This window comes from Paramormyrops kingsleyae, chromosome 23, assembly GCF_048594095.1.
Source record: "Paramormyrops kingsleyae isolate MSU_618 chromosome 23, PKINGS_0.4, whole genome shotgun sequence".
Taxonomy (NCBI): Eukaryota; Metazoa; Chordata; class Actinopteri; order Osteoglossiformes; family Mormyridae; genus Paramormyrops; species Paramormyrops kingsleyae.
Window position 1 is genome coordinate 8,308,082 of NC_132819.1, and position 22,461 is coordinate 8,330,542.

Below are 22,461 nucleotides of genomic sequence, written 5' to 3' on the forward strand. Positions count from 1 at the left end.
ACAGGCCGAATGGCCTCCTCTCGTTTGTAAATTTCCTATGTTCTTGTACTGGCGAAAGCACGACACCTTCCAGTCGTGTCGTTATCAGTCGTCAGCATTAATTTTTTCCTGTGTCAGGGATCGTTGAACCAGCCGTGATTGAGCTCATTTCCTGACAGCGCTGCAGTTTCTCCTTTTTATTCATTTAGTTTTCCATTTCTGTATTTTATGTTAACCCAATATCAAATTATGCCATGCAGCGTTTAATCACAGATAGGGCCGGTGCTGTCATCAGCATCTGCACCAGCCTGCATCATGTTTGTCTAGAGCAGGGGTCTCCAACTCCGGTCCTGGAGACCTACTATCCAGTAGGTTTTCAATCCTACCCGGCTTCTGATGAGCCACAGCTGTTCTCAGGTAAATACCAGGGCCAGGTTTGGTTCATCAGATGCCAAGTAGGATAGAAAACCTACTGGATAGTAGCTCTCCAGGACCGGAGTTGGAGACCCCTGGTCTAGAGCAAATAAAGGCTGGCGATCTTCATGGCGTTTTCCTTCCAGAAATGCAGCAGAAGGCCACAAGGGGGTGCCACACGAGGTAAATCAGCAGAGATCTAGCATGCTGGCAGAGCCAAGCTAAGAGACAGACGTTTTGCAGCGCTGAATGAAAAGCATAATATAGGCTAACCTGAATCAGCTGTGATACTGCACGGGGGGGGTGGGGGGGCAGGTTGTTGCCGTCGAGGATAAGAGTACAGGTGGCTGATGGCAAATCATAATGGTGCTGCACCCTGTGTCGGGGGGGGGGGGGGGGGGTCACGCCCTCCCCCTACATTCCACACCAGATTGGAATGAGATATAACCTAAAACATCGCAAGGAAATGGAGGAAAGATGAAAGGGAAAGTGGTAGAGGATCAATGGGGAGAGAGAGAGAGAGAGAGAGAGAGAAATAGAGAGAGAGAGAGAGGGGGGGGGGGGGGGGGGGGGGGGGGAGGGAGGGAGATTAGTGGGAGGGGATGTCGACATGGACCCTCCCTTCACCCGTATAGACAGGAGACTCTGGGTCCACCAAACAATGCGGAGCCTGACACAGCGGAAGCCTGAAGGTGTCTGAGCACTAAGTGTCCCAGCCTTCACCTGTGCGCCTGTCACTGTCAGCTACCGCACAGCTTGTCCACCAGCGATACAACACACGCAGAACTTTGTACTGTCCTGTCGGATTACTGCGCCTGCGGATTCACACGATCCCTCAAGGTAAGCAGAAACTCTACCCCTCTCTTACTTCACCTGATCCTGGTCTCGGCCACTCTCTCTGTCCAGCTTCACACGGGTCAAATTCCACATGGCCGCTGTTGATAAGAATCCCTGCTCTGACTGGGGCATTGTGTGACTGCTGAGCTCCCGAACACCGGGTTCGAGGCTTGGGGTGGAGCTCAGCCTTGTCTCGGGGAAGGTGTCAGTGGAGGTTCCAGGTGGGGGCCCTGCTCTGCAGGTGTCCACCCAAAAGCTGGGATTCACATCTGAAAACTTCAGCGCTGGTACAGATCCTCAGATTTCTGCTGCCAGTCTGAGACGAAATGTTACACCTGCCTCTGGTGGCACTCCTGTTTCTACATCCAGACAGGCTGTCACTCCCGGTTTCGCATGGAGGACGGGTAAATCAGTCACCAGAAAGAGGCAGGGCTCGGTTTACTCATCTGCCACCTGGTTTGTCATGTGCCTGAAGGAGTCTAGGATTCCAGATCACCGCTGTTACTTTCATGCAGAACTTTCCAGAAGAACTCTACAATCTGGCACCTTTCTTAACAGCTGACTTTAAGCAGATCATTCTATAAGGTCATTCATGCAACTGAAGTACAATTACCCAGTTTCTGCGTCTGGGACGAGGGTCACTGATGTGTGCAGAGCTTTGCGCCCAGTGCAGCGAGCCTCTCCAGAACATACCTCAGCCATGCTGCCTCTGCATGTGACTCACAGCGACTAGAGGGTCTCTGAATAAACAGGTGTGTCAGTCTGGAGGATAGTGAGGAGGCGACGCGAATAAAAGGGACATGTGCTTGTGGTCGTGTGCTTGTGGTCGTGTGCTTGTGGTCGTGTGCTTGTGGTCGTGGCCCACAAGAATCCCGCTCAGTGTTTCAGGAATTCTGAAGCCGTGTGTACCATCAGCATCACTAGAGATTTATTAAAATGGGGGGAGGGGGGTCTGATTTGAATGAAAATGAGTGAGAACACACTATTTAATACTAATTAGTGTAGATTTATTTGGAATGGCCAAACTCCCAAGTTTTTGGGGACACCGTTAATATTTTAGAGGGGGAGTCTGTGAGCTGTAACTACGCACATTAACCTGCTCCTCGTGTTCCACACTCTCTGTTAACGTTTGACTCTTATGCAAACCCAAACATCCGTCCAGAGCTGGTTGTGTCGGTTGTGTTTACCTTTTTTTATCCTGTCTTCCCTGTTCTGTTATAATGTCCATTTTATATCCGTTTATTCCAAAACCATTTTTTTCCACTTGGAAACGGACAGCGAGATAGAGACTGAGACGGACTCTCATTGTTCTGGAAGCACCAGACCGGGAGGCTGAGGGCTTGACCTGTCTGAGATAGTCCTCAGGTTCCTTTTGATCACCCCCCCTCCCCCCCCCCCCCCCCGTCACATAGCTCTACCTACTACCCAGATAAATAGCTCTAACCATTTTGTCTGTGTGCGTGTGTGTGCTGGTGTATGTGTAGAAGCCCAGATTGAAGCCACAGCCACACAGGATGACCTGCATGATAAAGGATCATTACTGTCCCCCATATTTATTAACAAAGGAGGGGTCAATTGGAATTGTATAATCAATCTAACTATATGACCCTTAGTCAGTGCCTCACTCCAGGCAGCAACATAACACCCCAAGAGACAGTGTCCAGGGGGGGTCTGACCCATCCAATTACATGGGGTGTCAGAATACGGACCCAGTCACCCAGAACCACACCTCATGACAGGCACAAGAGGCCTGCGTGTTACGGTCAGTCCCGGCCGGTACAGGTGGGGCAATCCCATCGAGTGCCTGCGTGTTACGGTCAGTCCCGGCCGGTACAGGTGGGCCAATCACATCGAGTGCCTGCGTGTTACGGTCAGTCCCGGCCGGTACAGGTGGGGCAATCCCATCGAGTGCCTGCGTGTTACAGTCAGTCCCGGGTGGTACAGGTGGGGCAATCCCATCGAGTGCCTGCGTGTTACGGTCAGTCCCGGCCGGTACAGGTGGGGCAATCACATCGAGTGCCTGCGTGTTACGGTCAGTCCCGGCCGGTACAGGTGGGGCAATCCCATCGAGTGCCTGCGTGTTACGGTCAGTCCCGGCCGGTACAGGTGGGGCAATCACATCGAGTGCCTGCGTGTTACGGTCAGTCCCGGCCGGTACAGGTGGGGCAATCCCATCGAGTGCCTGCGTGTTACGGTCAGTCCCGGCCGGTACAGGTGGGGCAATCCCATCGAGTGCCTGCGTGTTACGGTCAGTCCCGGCCGGTACAGGTGGGGCAATCACATCGAGTGCCTGCGTGTTACGGTCAGTCCCGGCCGGTACAGGTGGGGCAATCCCATCGAGTGCCTGCGTGTTACGGTCAGTCCCGGGTGGTACAGGTGGGGCAATCCCATCGAGTGCCTGCGTGTTACGGTCAGTCCCGGCCGGTACAGGTGGGGCAATCTCATCGAGTGCCTGCGTGTTACGGTCAGTCCCGGCCGGTACAGGTGGGGCAATCCCAACGAGTGCCTGCGTGTTACGGTCAGTCCCGGCCGGTACAGGTGGGGCAATCCCACAGAGTGCCTGCGTGTTACGGTCAGTCCCGGCCGGTACAGGTGGGGCAATCCCATCGAGTGCCTGCGTGTTACGGTCAGTCCCGGCCGGTACAGGTGGGGCAATCCCATCGAGTGCCTGCTTGTTACGGTCAGTCCCGGCCGGTACAGGTGGGGCAATCCCATCGAGTGCCTGCATGTTACGGTCAGTCCCGGGTGGTACAGGTGGGGCAATCCCATCGAGTGCCTGCGTGTTACGGTCAGTCCCGGCCGGTACAGGTGAGGCAATCCCATCGAGTGCCTGCGTGTTACGGTCAGTCCCGGCCGGTACAGGTGAGGCAATCCCATCGAGTGCCTGCGTGTTACGGACAGTCCCGGCCGGTACAGGTGAGGCAATCCCATCGAGTGCCTGCAGAAACCTTTACCGGCGAGAGTCCCAATTACTGTGAGAGGGATAATTCAGGCATAATTACACTGTCAGACATTACACTGCAGGCCTGACGATACTTGCGTTCTCACGTACCCAATTTATGTCATCTGCCATGGCTGAAGACCAGTTTCAATACTAAGAACAGAAGCACATAGGACAGTAAAAATCCCAGAATATCTTTCTTGCGCTGCCCCAAATATCAAGGATGCATCAGTTGTATCCACCCAAAACAAGACCAATCCCATGACTCATTGCACCCCAAGTATGCTCTTGGGAGGCAGGTTAGCAAGACCGGTCTTGCCAAGACCATCAGTACGATCTTCACATTCTTGGTATTAAGAAACACCCCCGTTTTCCAGCATGACATGTGACAGCAGAAGGTAATTTTTTTGACATTATTCCCCTTCCATGTCACAGAGTGTCGTCCCCCCCCCCACAGAAAGGCAAGAAGTTTGTGCTTTACACACTTTGCTCACGCCTTGACCTGCGTCACCTGAGCAGATTGCTGTTAGGAGCAAAGCTGGGAAACCACTGTAAAGTTTGGCCCATAATTTTAGAAATACCAGCAGGATTTTTTTGTTTGCCACCTGGGTATAGTAATTATACCTTTGTGAGAGAGCTCTATGTACACACATGGTGGGAAACCTGCGGGCACCTGGGTCCTGTCCCACTCAGTGCTTTGTGGTCTAGGCCTGTAAAATAATAATCGGTCAGTGTTCAGCTGATTTTCTGTGGCATAGTGGAGACAACGATTTCCTGTCTGGAATTTTTTCCCATAAGCCTCTCTTTCATGCACTTTTTTGCTGCCCATTCTACACTCTCTGTTCTCTTCATCTTGCCCTCTGTCCAGGTGAACAATGAGGTCCATTCTGATGCTGACGGTCGCGACACTCCTCTTAGTAGCAGAAGAGGGCACAGCGAGGCGCATGCCCCGTGTGAAGCGGCAGCTGATCAGCCCCCTGCACCGCAGCGGCATCCGCGACCCATTCGGCTCCTACTGCGAGCTGAGGGGGGGCTGCTGCCCAGGCAGAGATGACCAGTGCACAGTGCCGTACCTGGACACCATCTGCTATTGCGACCTCTTCTGCAACCGCACCGTGTCCGACTGCTGCCCTGACTTCTGGGGACACTGCCTTGGGATCGAGGCCCCCATCATTGGTAAGCTGGGGGCTGGGTTCTGGGGCTTGATGGGGAAGTGGGTTCTGATCTGGGGCAGGGACATCACTAGAGATCTATGGCAATGGGGCTAAGCCTTTACTTGGGGGGGGGGGATGAATCTGAATGAACCCGAACACATTATTTGTATTGGGGGGTGGGGGGGAAGAGCCCCCCTAAAAAAAGCCCTGCTCTGAACTGAGGCCTGTGGTGCAGGTGTTGCATAAGCATGAAGCCCCTGGAAGAGAGGTCGAACGGGGGGGGGGGGCATTTCCTGGATGAATGGTCATCAGGGCAAAGAATGTAAGGTACGCTGGGGGACCATACCTGAATTTCATTCTGCTTTTTTGGAATCGGATCTCGGCTGTGTGACTCCCAAGTTCTCCGGGTGCCACAATGACGGGATTATAGAGCAGGGCACTCTGGGAAAAATACCATGATAGGAATGTATATGCTGTATAGCCTGTATATGTATGCCTGGAGGCCCAAATGCCAAGATAATCAAGCATTGTGGCCTGTGGTGAAGCTTTGAGCATTAATTTACCTTAAAAACAAATTGGAGAGTGACAGTATGCTTTGGATTAAATAAGCCATTGAATAAATAAATTCTGTAACACAGCTGAAAGGAGAGGCAAGGTTAAACTGGGCTGGCTGCCCGCGACTTACGGAGAGCACCGATCTGCTTTAATGTGGCCTGTTTCCACACTGTGTGGCCATGTTCTGTGGTTTTCGGTCAGCTACGGGGTGGCCCATGGCCACCGGGGGGCGCTCTGCCTGCCTGCCATTATCCAGCTATCCGTGTGTTATGTTCAGGTGCCGTCAAGTGTTCAAACTGAGGGAGAATGACCCCCCTCCCCCCAAAATGGGGTTCATCTTTGACAATTTGACAATTGTTTTTATAGATAACTATTTTTGCCTTTCCGTGTGTCTGTGTAGTCATAACCAATTTCCTCTAAGGTAGTATCAGTTTTCTGATTCAGATTACCTGTGGTTGCCCCCCCCCCCCCCCGACTTCCCTACGGTTGACAACTTTTGCCCCCCCTCCCCCCCAAGAGCGTATTTACAGTGGGTGCTGCAAACCACAGGCGCTGTGTGTGGCTGCTGTGTGACACCGGCTGTACTGTGTCTGAAAACGAAGCTGTTTAAGGTGTGACAGGAGCAGAGAGCTTCTCCAGCAGAAAGCGGCCCAGTCAGGTGGACATTCCAGCCTGGGATTAGCGCAGCATCGCCTTTGCTCCCACACAGGGAGCCAGTTTTTCTCTCTCTGCCCCACACACAGAGGTGAAGCACAGAGATTCCTGATTTTTGCGTAAATGTAGTAGATCACCCCACTCACCTCCCCAGGGCCACTACTAGAAATACTAATTAATTTTAATCTAAATGATAATAATAATAACTCGCTCATAGTGCTTACATCCTCAACTTCCAGGAAGCGTTGAGTCCGGCAACCAAACTTAACACTTACTAGCTCTAGAAGTAAATAAATTACCTTAGAGTTCTCTTTGATCTAGCTACCTTGATGAGTGACTAGATTACTGGCAGTGTTACTAGTGAGAGGGAAGGCTAACAGGCTAACAGGGCTACCCTTCCTTGGCAGAGAGATAAAAATATGATTAAAAAAGCAAAATGAAAATCATGCTGACTCGGATAAAAAGGTCCGTATCTGTAGATTAGGCTGAGGTCTGCAGGTGAAAAATGGTGAAAACCAATGGTGGCAAAAGCAGCACCGACCCAAGTATGGCTACCGCAATGGCTGCTCAACTGAGTAGTGGGTCAGGACATCAGACCCAACCGTCTGAGGATGATTTAGGGCTCGTCGACACCTGACTACTGAAACGGAAAAAAACATCAGCGCATGAAACAGACATGCATTCATCATGCCTACCTATTATACTGTAACACAACGAGACACAGACAGGCAAAAATTGCACACAGCATTCATACAGGAATACGCCAGATCACAGAACAAGGAACTGCAGATCAGTGACGTCCATCATCACGAATAACCTTATTCCACAAACAACACAGGAAGAAATCAAACACCAAGTTGCTGCCGCATTATACAAAGCATTGTTCTTTCCTGCACAGGTGTCATCCCACACGCTACACAAAAGCCTACAAAATTACATTTACACCCAAACACGCTGCAAACAACCACAATAATAAACACAGGCCACCTAGTCCGGAAATTTCTTTCACATTTTTAAACTTGTCCTAATGTCTTGGCCTTCGCCATGGGAATATCCCAGAATAATAATAATAATAATAATAATAATAATAATAATAATAATCTATATTACGGACTGCCAAACTTTACAATGAAATGGTCTCCCATCTTACACCAGTGATATACCAGACCAATCCAATTATGTTGCAGATGTTTTAGAGTCCCTTTCATCATCTGAATTTTCACCCCCTTTACGGTGCCCCTGCCCCCCCCCCACCCCCCCCCCCCCCTTCAGAAAGGCTGCCTACTGAAGCTGTAGGTCCACGTCACAGCACTGATTCAGCTGATAATGACCTCCATCCTTCGCAGGTGCCTGTGAACGAAATGGACACAAATTCCACTCTGGGGCCACATACAGAGAGAACTGCAACCTGTGGTGAGTGTCCCGATGGCTGCCCACACCTGTCTGCGCTTGTGTTTCACTGGGACACACGTTTATGGCGATGAGGGTTTCACCCCCTCGGAGGAGAGGAGACACACCATACAACCACGGGGTCGGCAAGCTTGGCGCAGGGCTTAGAGCAGAACTTCAGTTGGATGGAGTACAGAACCCTTCGCATTCCTGGCAATCAGCAACCCACGGCCCAGAAATTCATAGCATCCTGTTACGGGTTCGTGTTAACAGCCAGGAAGTGAGGCAGCTTGCATTTGGGTCATGGCCCAGAACAAATGCATATCCCACACCCTGTGTTTATCTGAAGCCTGTAGCCTGGACACCCCCCCCCCCCCCCCCCATGAATATCCCCTAGGAACAATATTACTGTAATGTGCAATAATCCAATAGTCAGTTCGAAGAAGACTTTAGGTGTTTCAAATGGGCAATATCAGACATCCCACCTCTCCCAGTTCAGAGAGTCTCCCGCAAATTTGCAGCAGCTCCCTGACACTGCAAATGACGCGCAGTGTTCCGGAAATCTGTCGTTCCTCTGTTCAGTGGTGGTAAAATTAGCCGGTAACAAGTTTTACCGCTGCAACCTCACCCCAAATTTTACAACTATCTAGCCGCGGTCAGCAAATTTTGCCCCCCCATCCGACCCCACCCCAGTCGGCAATATATTTACGGATTTACCGTAATACCAACCAAGCACTGGCCTGCACCCCCCACCCTCCCAGATGCCCCTGATTTGACTCTCTGAAATCAATATCCCTAAGGTGGGATGTCTGCAATTTGCTTCTGGTCTCACGGTGTGTTCCCGATATCGGCCGCCGTTTGCAAATGACCACAGTCACTGTAGAGCGAGGGGGGCACTGCACTTTTGGAATATACCATTGTGCGTTCATAATGGCGGGCAGGTTTGTTTTAATCATGGCACCCAACTAGTGTTTCTTTGCTTCCTCTCTGTACCTGTAATCAGAAGGTTGCTGATTTAAATGCCGTCATTTGGAGAATGATTCTGCCATTGGACCTTTGAACGAAGCTGTTAAAGCTTTTAACTTTTACTGCTCCAAGGACTGTCTGACCCTGCTTTTTTTATGTATGACAAGCGGCAGCTAAATAAGTAAAATGTAAAATAGCCTTGCTCACATCACCTACACATTACCCTGGAAAAACAGCACAAGCAAATTTACTTTCAGATAACGACCCCTGCATTGGTTTGAGCTGAACTTCAGGCTCTGTACAAGTTGAAATTAAACTTGCAACAGGGCGAAGCCAGTCAGGTTTAATGAGTGAAATATCCACGACGGTATAACACAATCCCCCTCAGAATCCCAGAGAATGGAGGTACCCTTGAGGTATGCATGTGCCATCTACATTGTGAGCCGCTGGACTTCCTTGAACTTTGTAATGTTCCCTGATCTTCCTACCTCGTCCTTTGGGATTCTGTCTTGGAGAGGCTGGGCGGAAAACAGGCAGTGTTTGTTCTGTCATCCGGGGAATGTGAGGAGATTCCTAACCTGTGCGTCACTGGTCATTCTCACTTCAGTGATGTGTATTCTGGGACTCTCTCCTGACATGTCAGTGCATTAAGGGGGCCGTTTGAAGATTCCTTTAAGGGTTCTGAAATGTGTGTGTGTGTGTGTGTGTGTGTGTGTGGGGGGGGGGGGGGGGGGTGTTTCCATTATCCTTACACGTCCCTGCCTTTGTGCAGTAACCCCCCCCCCCCCAGAGAGAGCTCAGTACAGGGTGAACACAAAGACCCACCCTGATTGGTAAAAATAGCCCCGCTGAGAAAAACCTAGAACTGGATCTGAGGAACATCTCCGCCCCTTTATTTTCGGCAACCAGCCCAAACAACAAGGGCCCACAGAAGGGAACACAAACACCTTGCCCTGTGCTTTCCCTTATTACCCCCCCCCCACACACACACACCACCTACACCCTATTGCAAATATTGCACTTGTGTACACAGACAGCCCTGATCTTTCTGACCCTTACATCCACTTCCCAGTTATATACATTCTTAAGTTGCTTTTTTTCTGGGAAATGCCGGTTTGTCATCATTATACTGTACTTCCACATCCTTCCACTTGCGCTGCCCCTCATCTGCCCTCAGCCCGGTCTAATCTCCCAGTTCTTATCGCTTCCCTGCACATGTTGCCGTCGCGCGTACATGTCCTCAGAGCAAGACTAAACTGACCACAAGATCGGCCAAAATGTGAGGTCAACGCAACACTTCAGGAATTTACCTAGAAATAGTTTGAAGAATGGCCTAAAAAAATCACCAATGACTCAACAGTTCTTGAAGAGTTTCTCCGAAGTACTTCAACACCTTGACAACAATTCTCCAGTTATATAGGAAAATTCATAATTTCTCAGCACCTCAACGACAGAATGGTCCATCCATCCATCCACCTATCCATCTTCCACCTGCTTATCCAGGAGAGGGTCATGGGGCCCCTGTAGCCTGTCCAATGCTGCAAAAGGCATGAGGCTGGGGTACACCTTGGACAGGATGCTAGCCCATCACAGGACAGACATCTGTATACATCAATACACCTACTTAGACAATGTGGGCAGTATAGAGATACCAGTCAGAGTGCCAGTGTTCCCCATGTTCCCACAGCAGGCAGAGGAGCCGACCTTGACTTAGCTGCTACAAACGGGCCCCCCCCCTGTATACTGAAGACATAAACTGAATTGAAGACTAAATTTCCAAAACTCACTCAGTCCACAAGATATGTCCTCGGGAAAGTTTCTGTAGATTCAGTGAGCTTTGGAAATTTATTGAAAGTTTGTCATTGGATCACATGAGGACTGAGTGAGTTTTGGTTCCTGATACTGCTACATATGATGCGTAAGCCTGACTTTAGATCATTGGCGGTCTCATCTCAAAAACAATAAAAAAAAAATTGACTGAGTGAGTTTTGGGAACTTGCTTTTGTTTTTCAGTTGATTATATGCAAGTTTCCCACAGGCGGGTGTTGAGCTGAGCTCCCGAGTCTGCTTGCAGCTGAATATCTTTGTGTGTTTGCGTCTCCATGTTCGATAAGGAGGAAAGATTGTGACCTTGATTTAATCTTGCTGTGCTGTGTTGTGCTGGTCTATAAGGCAGATATATGCAGACAGGCAGAACCTGCAGGCTGTTTCAGTCTGCTTTAGCGATGAGAACCTGCACACTGCAGTGCCACCTTCAGTACGGAGCACCTCTTCACAGAATCCTAATATTTTATGCATTTTCTTGAAATGCATATACAGTGGTACCTCAGTTCTCGAACTCATTAGAACTCGAATTTCTTAAAAGTCGAATGAACCAGTTCGAAAAAAAATTACCTAGAAATCAATCTGAATCTCAGAAGTCAAACCGTGAACGCCAACCTAAGATAACTTGTACGCGCAGGGAAATGAGTCACGCGGCACGTCTCTCAGCGGAAACATAGGGTAACGCTTCAGTGTCAGCCTCGCATTGGCTGTGATAGCGTCATGCATGTTTACACTAGCTGAATACATATATTTAGACAGTAAAAATACATTTAGACAATGATAGACAGTAACAGTAATTATTATTATATTATAAAATACATTTTAAAATAAAGAATCCTTATTAATTATTTTAATATTAATAATAAACCATTAATACATTTAATTATAATAATATTGTCGTGCCGAGCGGGGACGGAACAGAGACAAAAGCGCAGACGTCAGGGTATCGGGGAATACGGGGTTTAATTACAGGTAAGGCAGGCAAAACGCAGACGGACAATACAATGACCGGGCTGGGGAAACAAACTGAAACACGGACTAAATGCAGAGGACTAATGACAACAACCAGAAACAGCTGATCACATGGGGATTCCAAATGGGGTTAATGAGGGGGCGTGGCACACGGAAGGAGCAGTTGATCGGGGCATGACACATTGTTTATTTTCTTTAACTTTACACATGGTTTGGATACATTTATTTTCTTACTTTTAAAATTACTGTTTTGATAAATTTGCTTAGATGTGTTTAGTACAGTATATGCTTTTCTTGTTTTGTCCGGTTCATTTTGTGTTTAAATGCTTAAAAAAAACATATTTCGGTGTAATTTTCCATTATTTCTTATGGGGAAAATTCGATCAGAACTCGAACTTTTTAGGATTCGATCCAGAGTTCTGAACTGATTAATTTTGAGTTCTGAGGTACCACTGTATATTACATTATAAGGAAGGACAGAATGTTACATGTTCGAATCACAGGATGGAGGTGCATGCATTTAACATGTAAGCATGACATCCATCAGTATACGAGTCCCCTTTGGCTAAAAACATGCGCTGTAGTTCCTCTCCGGAGACAGTGATGTGTTTCCTGTGGGCACTATTATGTAACAAGAAGTAAGAGTTTTTCTATATTTCTTCCTTCATTTCTGTTGAGGATCTCGTAATTATTATGACAGAGAATTTGAAATATGACTGGCTGCATACTGCTGCAGGACACACTTGGGGGTGGTTAAGAGAGAGTGTTTTCCGATGCACGTGAATTTATGCCTCTTTTGAGTCTCTGAAACTGAAGCCTCACCTTCCCAAATTCTCCCAGGTTCATAGAAATGGGGCCTCAGGGATTGGGGTCTGCAGTTCCTCTCCATCAAAAGCATCTCCAGCTTTCTGTGACTCTCGCTCAGCATAAGTGTGTCCGTGCGCATGAGTTTGGGGAGGAATGTCAACTAATGCACTTTTTAGCTGAAACAAGAAAAAACAAATCGTTCAAGTTTTCTTAGGGGGGACTGGAGCATCCTATATGCCTAAAATAGCAAGAAAAATGCACAAGCTTTCATTTATAACCAGATGTTTTTGTCCAGCCCAGCAAAAAAGTGGACCTTTACACAAGTACAGGTTTGTGGTGCCCCAAAGTTCAGTTTGGTGAGAAGATTCATCTTGGATTCGAACCCCCAGCTCTAGAAGTGAGAGGAAACAGCAGCCCCACAATGCCACTCTGTCTGCTGTTAAATTAGCCTGAAGATTCCACAGCTATAGACACATTGAATTCTGTCTCTAGAGGCGGCCGATGGGGGATCATCTGATCCTGTGTGTTAATGTTTGTCACCAGTATCACATCCTGAAGCAGGAGCCACTCTGTGGTGCAGCACGGCAATCTCACCCTTACAGGCCATTCCGCTGGCAAAGGGACACTCATCACAGAAAAACAGCAGGAATGTTTTTTGGGGATCACAGATAAATGGCATATAAAAAGGATCATTGGATATATCTGCCTGTGTCTTTTTCAGCAGGCTGGCTAGTGTTCGCGTCCCAGTTCCTGTGACTAAAAATGGATGTTTTTCAGCTGTACATCCTTAAAAGGCTAATGTTTGTTTCACTTCTTCGAGCTCCCTCTCTCTCTCTCCCTCTCCCTCTCCCCTCCTTCCTTATGTCATGCCAAGTGTTATCCTCCTGTCTCCATGCCCAAGTGCAGCTCTCCGCTTTTCCCTCATATCTGCCTTTAGCAGAGTCTTTTACTCTTTCCTCTCTGTTTGTCTTTCATTGTTTCCTCTGACCTTCTGCTCTGTGCCGTAAGCAGCATATTTTAAATATTTGTTTTCGGAGTCTGACGGGAAAGCACAGTCCTTGCAGAATACAAACTTTCTCTGGCCTGTCTGTCACTCTGCTCCACATCAGTACGTGCGCGTCCACCGGCCGCTGGGAATGCGAGGAACACGCCTGCCTGATCGAGAACGACATGATCCAGCACATTAACCGGGGGAATTATGGGTAAGAGTCACACACTGGCGACGCTGTAAGAGGCACTGAGACTCACAGAGATGCAAAAAGACGTACAGAGAGACACACTGAAATAAATACAATGAAATATAATAAGATAGTGATTCCCTGTGACTCATAGACAGTGACACCGAAGACCCAGTAACCTATAAGTCAATACAATGCCAACTGTATAACATTTATAACCACACACTCTGTAGACATGGAGTTCTGTGATACACCTTGCTTGCTAGTGTGTTACTGAATCGCTTCTCTGTCGCCCCCTAGCTGGAGGGCAGGGAACTACAGCCAGTTCTGGGGCATGACACTGGATGAGGGAATGCGGTACCGCCTTGGCACCCAGTGGCCGTCCCGGACTATCATGACCATGAATGAGATCCAGGTGAGGTTCCAGGATGACCCAAAATGCTAAAAAAAAACATGAGCTCTGTCACGATAGTCAGTTACACAGTACAGTGAGTGGCCAGCTTAGTGTCTCACATGGCTGTTTTGTGCATTGTGTTTACTTTTCTGTTTATTTTATTTAGCACACGCTTTTGTCCAAAGTCACATACAAGTGAGGCAAATAGCATGTTACAAACACACAGCTGTCGGGGAGTCGACTAGGCGTAAGGGCAGCTAGGCTGAACTTCCAGTGAATGCGCAGATAAGCAGGACTGGAGCAGGAAATGCACAATAAACAACACCTTCCAAAGAGCAAGAACCTAACAAGACATTCAAGGAACACAGAGTGCTATCAGGCTAGTAGACTTGAGCCATTTCTTTATTAAACTTCCATAGTGTCAAGCTAATTGTTTACGTCCTGCGGGCATTGTTAATGCAGGCTTTCGGGCTGTTTCACTGTGTGTCAGAGACAATGATGCTATGCAGACAGATTGCGTAACGTGTTATCGTAAAGTCAGTGTGCTTCAGGTGTAGCAGTGACTCCTCACCTGAGGACAGGCCCCCACATTCCCGCACGTGTCCAGTCCCGCACCCAGCAAACCCCGTTTTCTGTTCGCATCGTGGGTGACGTGCCCCTCCGCCCCGGGACACCGGAGTGGGTCACCGTCAAATGCACAGCAGGCAGGCCTGAGTCAGCGCTTGGAGCTTTAATTACAGTGCAAATGCTGACCCCTTTCCAGAGGTCAAGTGTTGCCTTGACGGGGACTTAAAACGGTTCACAAGCGCTAACAGTGTGCCAGGTGGCTGCATTCCTTTCGAGTTTTTAGGCGACGCTTGTCACGGTGAAATTAAAGACAATAAACACGCTGGGATGTTAGCCCATCAGCACCTATTCAGGGAACATTTTCCCATATTTTCCACACTCAGTCTCCCCAGCTTAATCCCTGAGGCTTAATCCCTGGCTTGCTCTGGATGTCCTTAGTTTAAATCGTTTCCTCAGGCGTGACAATTATGAGACATAACATTAAGGCTAAAGGGCTATTACCGTAATGTGGCTCCACCCCATTGGTGATGTCATGCCGTTGGTTCGATCCGCCCACTGTAAGCCCCATGGGCCACTGATACCGTCGATGTAGGTGCTGGCCTGTGCTGTGCAGAATGCCTGCTCAGCGCTCAGTGAACCTTCTGGCCCTTTCAGGTGAAAATGGACGGCACTGACCACCTCCCGCGCTACTTCAACGCCAGCCAGAACTGGCCCGGCAAAATCCACGAGCCGCTGGATCAGGGCAACTGTGCAGCTTCCTGGGCCTTCTCTACTGCGGGTAAGCAACAGTGTGGTGTCCCCCTGCCCCCCCTCCCCCCACACACACACACACATACATACACGGAATGCATATGAACAAGGGGGACTTTAAGTATCAACTATAGACAGTTGTCCCCCCCCCCCATTCTGCAGTCCATGGTCTTATCTGTCTCTACTCCTTATCTTTTCTCCTCTTTTTTGTCCCCCCCCCCCTCATAATCTCTCCCCTCACTCCCCACCCCAGCTGTAGCCTCCGACCGAATCTCCATCCAGTCCATGGGTCACATGACCCCTCAGCTGTCACCCCAGAACCTCATTTCCTGCGACACTCGTAACCAGGGGGGCTGTGCGGGGGGCCGCATCGACGGGGCCTGGTGGTACCTGCGCCGCAGGGGGTAAGGAGACCTTCTGCTGTGGCACAGTGTCACGGGAAAACACGTTGGGGGCTCCCTCCTCATGCTAACCCCCTGCCCCCCCCCCGCCCCTCCTCCTCCCATCCCAGGATAGTGACACAGGAGTGCTACCCATTCTCACCGCCCCAGCACATCCCCGCGGAGGTCAGCCGATGCATGATGCACAGCCGATCGGTGGGGCGGGGCAAACGCCAGGCCACCGCCCACTGCCCCAACACGTACAGTTACCATAACGACATCTACCAGTCCACACCCCCATACCGGCTTGCCACCAGTGTAAGTCCTTTCGCCTTTTAATGGGCTTCTCATAGGATATTCATGACGCCTGCATCTCGTCCTGCACTCCACCCGCCAATGGAATCGCCGTCTAGCTTGTGTTCTCATAAAAAGTATTCTGGGTACTGCTGATTTATGTGGCTTATGGACTTCTCAGGGTTTATATAACGCACTGCATTCCCCTGCTTAACGGCCAGCACCAAGGCTTCTTAGCACTGAAACTGATATATACTGAGGAAAGTAAGAACTGTAACATCCGTTGACGATTTTTCAGGAGACAACTGTGCAGACAGACTGATAAGCGTTTCTGATTTCTATATGCAGACTTAATTACATTCTGCAAATTAAGCCCACCTTCCTGGTAATCAAATCCTCTCTGTTTATATACTTTTCATTCACAAAGGAGAAGGAGATCATGAAGGAGATCATGGATAACGGACCAGTACAAGGTAACTATTTGATTACCTGTGTATATCACATGTATGGAAGCTAATATTTAGCGCCAGTTAATGACAGGGGTTTCGGTTAGTAAAAGATTAGGGCCTTCCCAAACATCTCCAGTTCTTCTGATGGAATGTGACCCTTGACCTCAAGAGGTCACGATTCCCATGTCACCCTTGTGCCCCTTTAACCCCATCTCAAGAGATTCCCAGGAGTCGTGTGCGCCCCTCAGATACGGGGGGGGGGGGGGGGGGCTGGATCTCCATAAGCCTTCTATCCTGAGTATTACGCCTAGCAGCGTGATCTGGGGGACGTGATCCAGTCCCGCCTTCATATGTTTTGTAAATGAGTGAATTTTGGGATAGAAAATCTGACTTGAGAATTGTAATGTAGGTTTAACATTATGTGAATCATTTCTGACATTGCTAAGCTTTCTGCACAGTTCATGGTAGGTGAGGTTTGGAGCCGTGTGCCCGAGGGCCCGGTTGTAGGAGAACTATGATCAGTAATCATAAATCTAGCTGCTCTGCTTACGTAGGAGTCTCAGACAGTCACGTAAGGTTGATCGTGTGTCTCTCTCACTGTTGCCCTGCTCACAGCCATCATGGAGGTGCACGAGGACTTTTTTGTCTACAAGTCTGGAATCTACCAGCACAAAGATGTCAACTCCCACAAGCCAGCGCACTTCCGCAAGCATAACACGCACTCCGTCAGGATCACAGGGTACAAACCGAAATAATCCCACTATCTACTTGGGCCTGGTTGAGACTCCACTGCTTTGACTAACATAACTTTCAGCTTCAGTCAATGTTACAGCAGAGCTATTCAGATTTCATACAGTGTATATGTACTTTATTTGGGCATTACTGGGACTAGAACCTAGATCCTACTGGCCACCAGTCCTGACCCCATAGCTATGGTTGTGCAGTTGGTGCAGCACTAGTGATGGATGCTGCAGACTGGCATTCCAGGCTGGGGTCAGTTTCTCTTGTGGTCTGTGTTCTTTGTTCTCTTGATGCCCAAACCCACACACAAACAGGCACAGAAACACGCAAACTCACACATGTATACATGTAAATGAACCTTACCCCTCATTCCCCCTTATGCACAAACACTGCAATCAAACAGGCACACACACACACATAGGCACACAAACACAGACACACACACACACAGATCAAAGCGTGAGTCGGCCTGAGCAGCAGACAGTTGAAAATGCTCTTCACACACCTTTGGAGTGCCGACACAGTTAATGGCAACCACAAGAATGCCCGCAGACAGACTCCACACCTGGATATGGCCCCCACCCCTCCTCTATACATGTCATCCATCCCCCCCCCCTACCAGCTTCCTTCTCACTCACCACCCCCACACCACACCATACCATCTCCACTGCCCAGCACAGGCAACCTATCCATGTTGATCCCGTCTCAGATGTTTCTGCCCTGCTGGCGAGAGGGTGTGGGTTGGGGCAGGCCGGGGCGGGGCAGGCCGGGGCGGGGCAGGCTGGGGTGGGGTGGGGCTGCTCAAGATTCCATGCCTGTAGTTGGGAAAAGCATGTGTCTGACTTACTATCTACAGTAAACACTGGGCTATTTTAAAATCTGGCAGTCTGGTTGCGCCTTGTGTAGCTGGGCGGCTTTTGTTCCATGAGCGGGATGCAGTAGATGGGCAGGGACATGGCGATGGCTGCCACTGTGCACTCTGCCTTCTGTGCAGGTATGAACCTGCCGCAGATAGGATCAGCCAGCAGGGCAGTTAGCAAGCAGCGCTAACCGCCTGCCACTTGCAGGTTCATGTTCCCTGCTGCCATTTTCTGTAACACCACTGCCCCTTATGGCATCAATGCAAAATGCAGGGCTTCATTTATTTTAACGCTAACCACAGTATTCTGTGTTTTTCTGCTATGGAGACAAGAGGAAAGTTTATTTTCGGCATTAACGTGGGGCACGGCCTGACTTGGGATGTTCTTTGGACATTCTCGCTGTTTCTGGACAGGATATAGACTGTAGGCAGAATGTAAGCCAAGCTGAGTTTGCACAGGCAGGCCTGCAGAGAATTACTGTCAGAAGGCCTATTACGAAATTTTGACTGATACTGATGGCTGTCATGGGACGTGTAGTTATAGAACGTTGACGTTTTTATGTGTTGTGTGACCAGTTCTCCAAGTGTATTTATGTGTGTCATAGTGCCTAAATATGCACTATATGTGACTAAAGGTGTGTGTCTGTATTTTTTGTTCATTCAAATAGATGTGTGTCCTATGAATTCTTCCTGTGTGTATGATACGTCTGTGTCTGTTGATTCTGTTCCCATGAGTGTGAATTGTGTGACTCCGGATGTCTGTCTATCTTGTCAATGTCTTTTGCGGGTTCATGTGTGTGAGAGCGATTGTATCCCAGCCTGGATCCGTGAATCCTGTGTTCCTCCACAATGTCCACGCTGACTCTGCTGTTCTTCCGCCTCTTTGGACTGCAAAGGCAAGGCCTGGGGGGGGCTGGCCGGGAGGGGGGGGGGGGGGTTACATGTAATTCAGCAGCAGCCATGTTTGCACAGAGAAAATCCCTCCGCTCTGTGGCTAGTTAAGCTGGGGGCCTGGGGGAGTGGAGACAGTGTGTGGGAACTGGGGGAGTGGAGACAGTCTTCCCCATCGATGCTGTCCCTGACGTGATGCATCTGAAGGGACATGGCAGAGATCATGGGGCATTGGTGACCTATGCTCCGGGGTTCAAGGGTCTCTAGGTGTGAGACTGCAGCAGTGCACTCTCATGTAACCAGCTTGGCTAAAACCTCAGCCCTCACAGATCTCGCGGACATTTTTCTCCTCTTTGTTCTGTGGCCCATGTTGTTTGTACAACTATTGTCATTGCCGGCTCGTTGTTTACCCTGAAACCGTGTTTGGCGTGCAGGACGGTGGTGACGTGAGAGGGGTGGGTACCTGCACTTTGTGGTGAGGAGCGCTGCCCTGGCAGGTCAGGCTTATTACCCAGCATTCCATAACCGCACACGACATAAGTAGAGATACCATCCGGAAAGTGTGTTTCTCAAAACAGGTTGGCAGAGCAGAGACCATTGTTCTGCTGGGCTGTGGCGCGCTGTGTGTTTATGGAACGAAGCCAGCGCACAGGGATACAACAAAAACACAGTCTGGATGCTCAGTGGCCACTGAGGTGACAGTAATGAGGCTACAATTAGAAAGCAGCCGTTTCAAAATACAGGTCATAAGGTCATAGGACCATGGGATGTGTCCGTAATGGAATAAGCAGCATGTCGTGGATGCTGGCCTGGTTACGCAGTGGAATCTGAGCTCGTGTATGTACTGACTCTCCCACCCTGTTTGCTTTTCAGATGGGGAGAGGAGACGGATTACAATGGGCACCCACAGAAGTACTGGGTAAGCGACAAGTGCAAAGCCTACTCCGACACACCGGAATGTTCCAGGCGCTTTCAGGATCTGCTTTAATTAGCGGCTGATTTACACTTCAGTCAGGGCTAGGCAAGGCGACTTAGTGGCTGAACACTGGCTTCGCAAACCACTTCAGAGCAGAGTGCTTTGAAAGAAACACACCCTACAGCCTTAAGAACCAGGTGTGTCTAGCTTCTGTTCTACACATAACTCACCTCCTGTCAAATAAAAAATAAAACTATATTTAAGAAATTCGTCAAAATATGCCACCTAAATCTGTTTCATAATGCATGCAGTTGTGTGTGACAAAATACAACATGACAATGAATGATCATTTTAATTGTTGTTGTAATATTTACTATGTCATGAGTCTTTTAGTATAACACGTACTCCAGGCTTATTGGTTACAAATCAAAATACCACCAGAATCCCACAATCCACTGGGGCCTAGATTAGACTCCTCCTTTTTGTTTAGCATGACTTTCTGTTTCAGTCATTGTTAGGGTAGGCAGTTATTATTAAGGTCTTTTTGGGTCTTGAACCTATATCCTACTGGCCACAAGTACTTATCCCTTGATCCCCTAGTGCAGTTTTTTTTAGTGTCCCCCTCATTTCCCCCAAACAGATTGCTGCCAACTCTTGGGGAAAGACCTGGGGTGAGAATGGCTTCTTCCGCATCGCACGTGGGAAGAACGAGTGCCAGATCGAGGCCTTTGTGATCGGCGTGTGGGGCCGTGTCACCATGGAGGACATGCACAACCACCACCATTAGCGCCAACAGTACCCCCTGCTGGTCCGACCATGGCGTTGCCATCGCCACGCTCAGTGCAACATTTATGTGCACATGCCTTACAGCTGCCCGTGCACAATCTGCTGTCAATCAACCTGACGACTTGAGGACTCACCAATAAACTGCTCAGGATTCACTCTGCCAAAGATCACACACTTTTACCTTGTGGACACTTTTTTTTAATTGTATTACAATCAAAGCAAAAACGGGCAACAAAACTCTTCCGACCTGATCCTCTTTAGTGGGAGTCCCTGTAGTCTCCCCTTTTTATTCTTGTTATATATATTTTTTTTCTTTTTTTGGGTTGTAGGCAGTATGTAGGCTGGAGCTGAAAAGCCAGCAAGCAAACACTGTAGGAAGCATCAGCAAGAACTAACCTGAACACTGTGTGTCAATAGTACTCTGTGCGAGTCGCCTAAGGCCTTAACATTTGCTCACTGTTTGTTCATAACTCATTCACTGGATTTCTCCCTGTCGCTCCATGACACCTACTGGCCAAAACATTAGTACGTTACATTCCAGCTGTGCAGATACAGATTTTGGAGGACTGTATCCTATCAGATGGCAAGCGTACGGATCTAAAATCCAATAGGCAGCCCTAACCCATATGCCGGCTCTCATTTCAGAATGTCCATCTCAGCAAAATACATGCAGACATTTGCATATTGGTCCATTAATGCGTCAACCAAGGAATTGTGGCACTAAACATTGCACCACTAAAACAACTTAATTCATAAGACACTCCTAATATAAATATATTGATATTTGATAGCATTTGTGCTTTAGAAATGTGTCTCTGGACAGAAGATAGATGATTATGCCTAAAATATATGTTTTCTATATTGGGGTTGCCAACATTAACTCGCATGTAACGTTGATCCAATTTTTAAAATTCTGACTGCTGTATTACACACAGACATGCACAGTTATCTGTACTGCACAATGAAATAAGAACATACAGAATATATCATTTCTAATGCAAGCATACAAATATTTATGAAATATAATATTATTTATATACTCCATGATCCTGCCCAGAGTAATCACCTGGAAGATGGATGGATGGATGGATGGATGGGATATTATTTTTGTCACCACTAGAAAAATGGACAAATTAACTAAAGCTGGTCCGAGATGAAAACCTGTTAGTGGCGCATAAACACCAGTATCAGTGCATTTAATCTGCCTTCCGGAAAGCTCCTCCTTTGTAACTCTAAAGGTGCTTTTACTGCAAAAACAAATTTGGACTTTTTTTTCTGATCTACGCCACCTTCTGCTTGAGTAGCACTACCTGTTAAGATGCCTTCATATCGAAGCCAGACCTTGTAGGTCTGTCTGCCTAGATGCCACACAAGAATAATCTCTGGGTTTGGCTTCCAGAGGTCGAAGTTTAAATGCTATTGTATTACAGCCTTAATATATTTATTTGTCTATATATCATGTTATTCCTAGTTATTTGTTATGGTTGTTTTCGTTATACTGTAGTGTTTTAAGGGCTCTGGAGTTTCCATCTGGCTGAGAATGCAGTCAGCATTCTCTTCTGTATCGCCCAGTGGCTTTGATTTTGTATGATGCTCAACTTGGAGGAGTGAAAAGCGGCAAAAACCAAAATATTCGGGGCTGAAGATGGTATCAGGAGAGCACTAGGCAGCACTTCACCAAACTTCCTCTCTGTGGCGCCCTCTTTGGGACAGGCTGAGCGCCAACGTGCAGGCCACAGACCCTGTAGACCCTGTACAAACACG

General features: G+C 48.5%; 1 protein-coding gene across 2 annotated transcripts; it reads left to right on the forward strand.

Moving 5' to 3' along the window:
- Positions 1–1,005: 1,005 nt before the first annotated feature.
- Positions 1,006–22,151, forward strand: tinagl1 (tubulointerstitial nephritis antigen-like 1). 2 transcript variants are annotated; one of them, XM_023832042.2, is made up of 12 exons: positions 1,010–1,233; positions 5,040–5,347; positions 7,881–7,947; positions 13,602–13,694; positions 13,971–14,085; positions 15,286–15,409; positions 15,635–15,785; positions 15,893–16,079; positions 16,483–16,528; positions 17,120–17,243; positions 19,869–19,914; positions 20,552–22,151. In XM_023832042.2, the coding sequence occupies exons 2-12, from the start codon at positions 5,047–5,049 to the stop codon at positions 20,696–20,698; spliced, it is 1,401 nt and encodes a 466-aa protein (XP_023687810.1). In that variant the 5' UTR covers positions 1,010–1,233; positions 5,040–5,046; the 3' UTR covers positions 20,699–22,151. The 2 variants fall into 2 exon arrangements, with proteins under 2 accessions (XP_072562242.1, XP_023687810.1); XM_072706141.1 differs by lacking the exon at positions 17,120–17,243 and having other exon boundaries at positions 1,006–1,233.
- Positions 22,152–22,461: the final 310 nt, after the last annotated feature.

Excerpts from the sequence above, each read along its gene's own strand:
- tinagl1 (XM_023832042.2), top strand. The coding sequence starts at position 5,047 with ATGAGGTCCATTCTGATGCTGACGGTCGCGACACTCCTCTTAGTAGCA. Across the intron at positions 5,348-7,880 it reads GATCGAGGCCCCCATCATTG|GTGCCTGTGAACGAAATGGA; the intron begins GTAAGCTGGGGG and ends CATCCTTCGCAG. Across the intron at positions 17,244-19,868 it reads CACTCCGTCAGGATCACAGG|ATGGGGAGAGGAGACGGATT; the intron begins GTACAAACCGAA and ends TTTGCTTTTCAG.